The sequence below is a fragment of the Antrostomus carolinensis genome, unplaced genomic scaffold (assembly GCF_000700745.2).
Source record: "Antrostomus carolinensis isolate BGI_N321 unplaced genomic scaffold, ASM70074v2 scaffold42866, whole genome shotgun sequence".
NCBI lineage: Eukaryota > Metazoa > Chordata > Aves > Caprimulgiformes > Caprimulgidae > Antrostomus > Antrostomus carolinensis.
The window spans coordinates 10411-10742 of record NW_010320561.1 but is presented as its reverse complement, the minus strand read 5'-3'; the positions used below and the strand labels follow the sequence as shown (position 1 = coordinate 10742).

The following is a 332-nucleotide window of genomic DNA, read 5'->3' as shown; positions in this document are numbered from 1 at the left end:
ATAGCTGGTTTTATAAAGTCACCACTGTCTCAAAAGAGACTGACTCAGGACAGCGTCGAGTTGTACTGCGAGGCGATTGGCAATCCCATCCCTGAGATCCAGTGGTGGTTTGAGGGAAACGAGCCAAATGAGACCTATGATCAGCTCTGGGATGGTGCACGGCAGGACCGTGTCAAAATCAACGCCACCTACAACCTGCACTCTACCAGTACCATCTACATCGCAAACCTCACGAGCGAAGACTCGGGCATGTATGAGTGCCGGGCGAGCAACGACCCCGACCGCAACCACTTGTCGAAGAGCCCCAAAGTCAAGTGGATCCGTTCCCAGGC

General features: G+C 53.9%; 1 protein-coding gene across 1 annotated transcript in view; it reads left to right on the top strand.

Moving 5' to 3' along the window:
- Positions 1–4: 4 nt before the first annotated feature.
- Positions 5–332, top strand: part of BSG (basigin (Ok blood group)) — a gene marked incomplete at its 5' end in the record, with an annotated part of 7560 nt that continues 7232 nt past the window's right edge. The window contains one exon of the mRNA XM_029085355.1: positions 5–332. Within this exon, the coding sequence (XP_028941188.1) occupies positions 5–332 (328 nt within the window).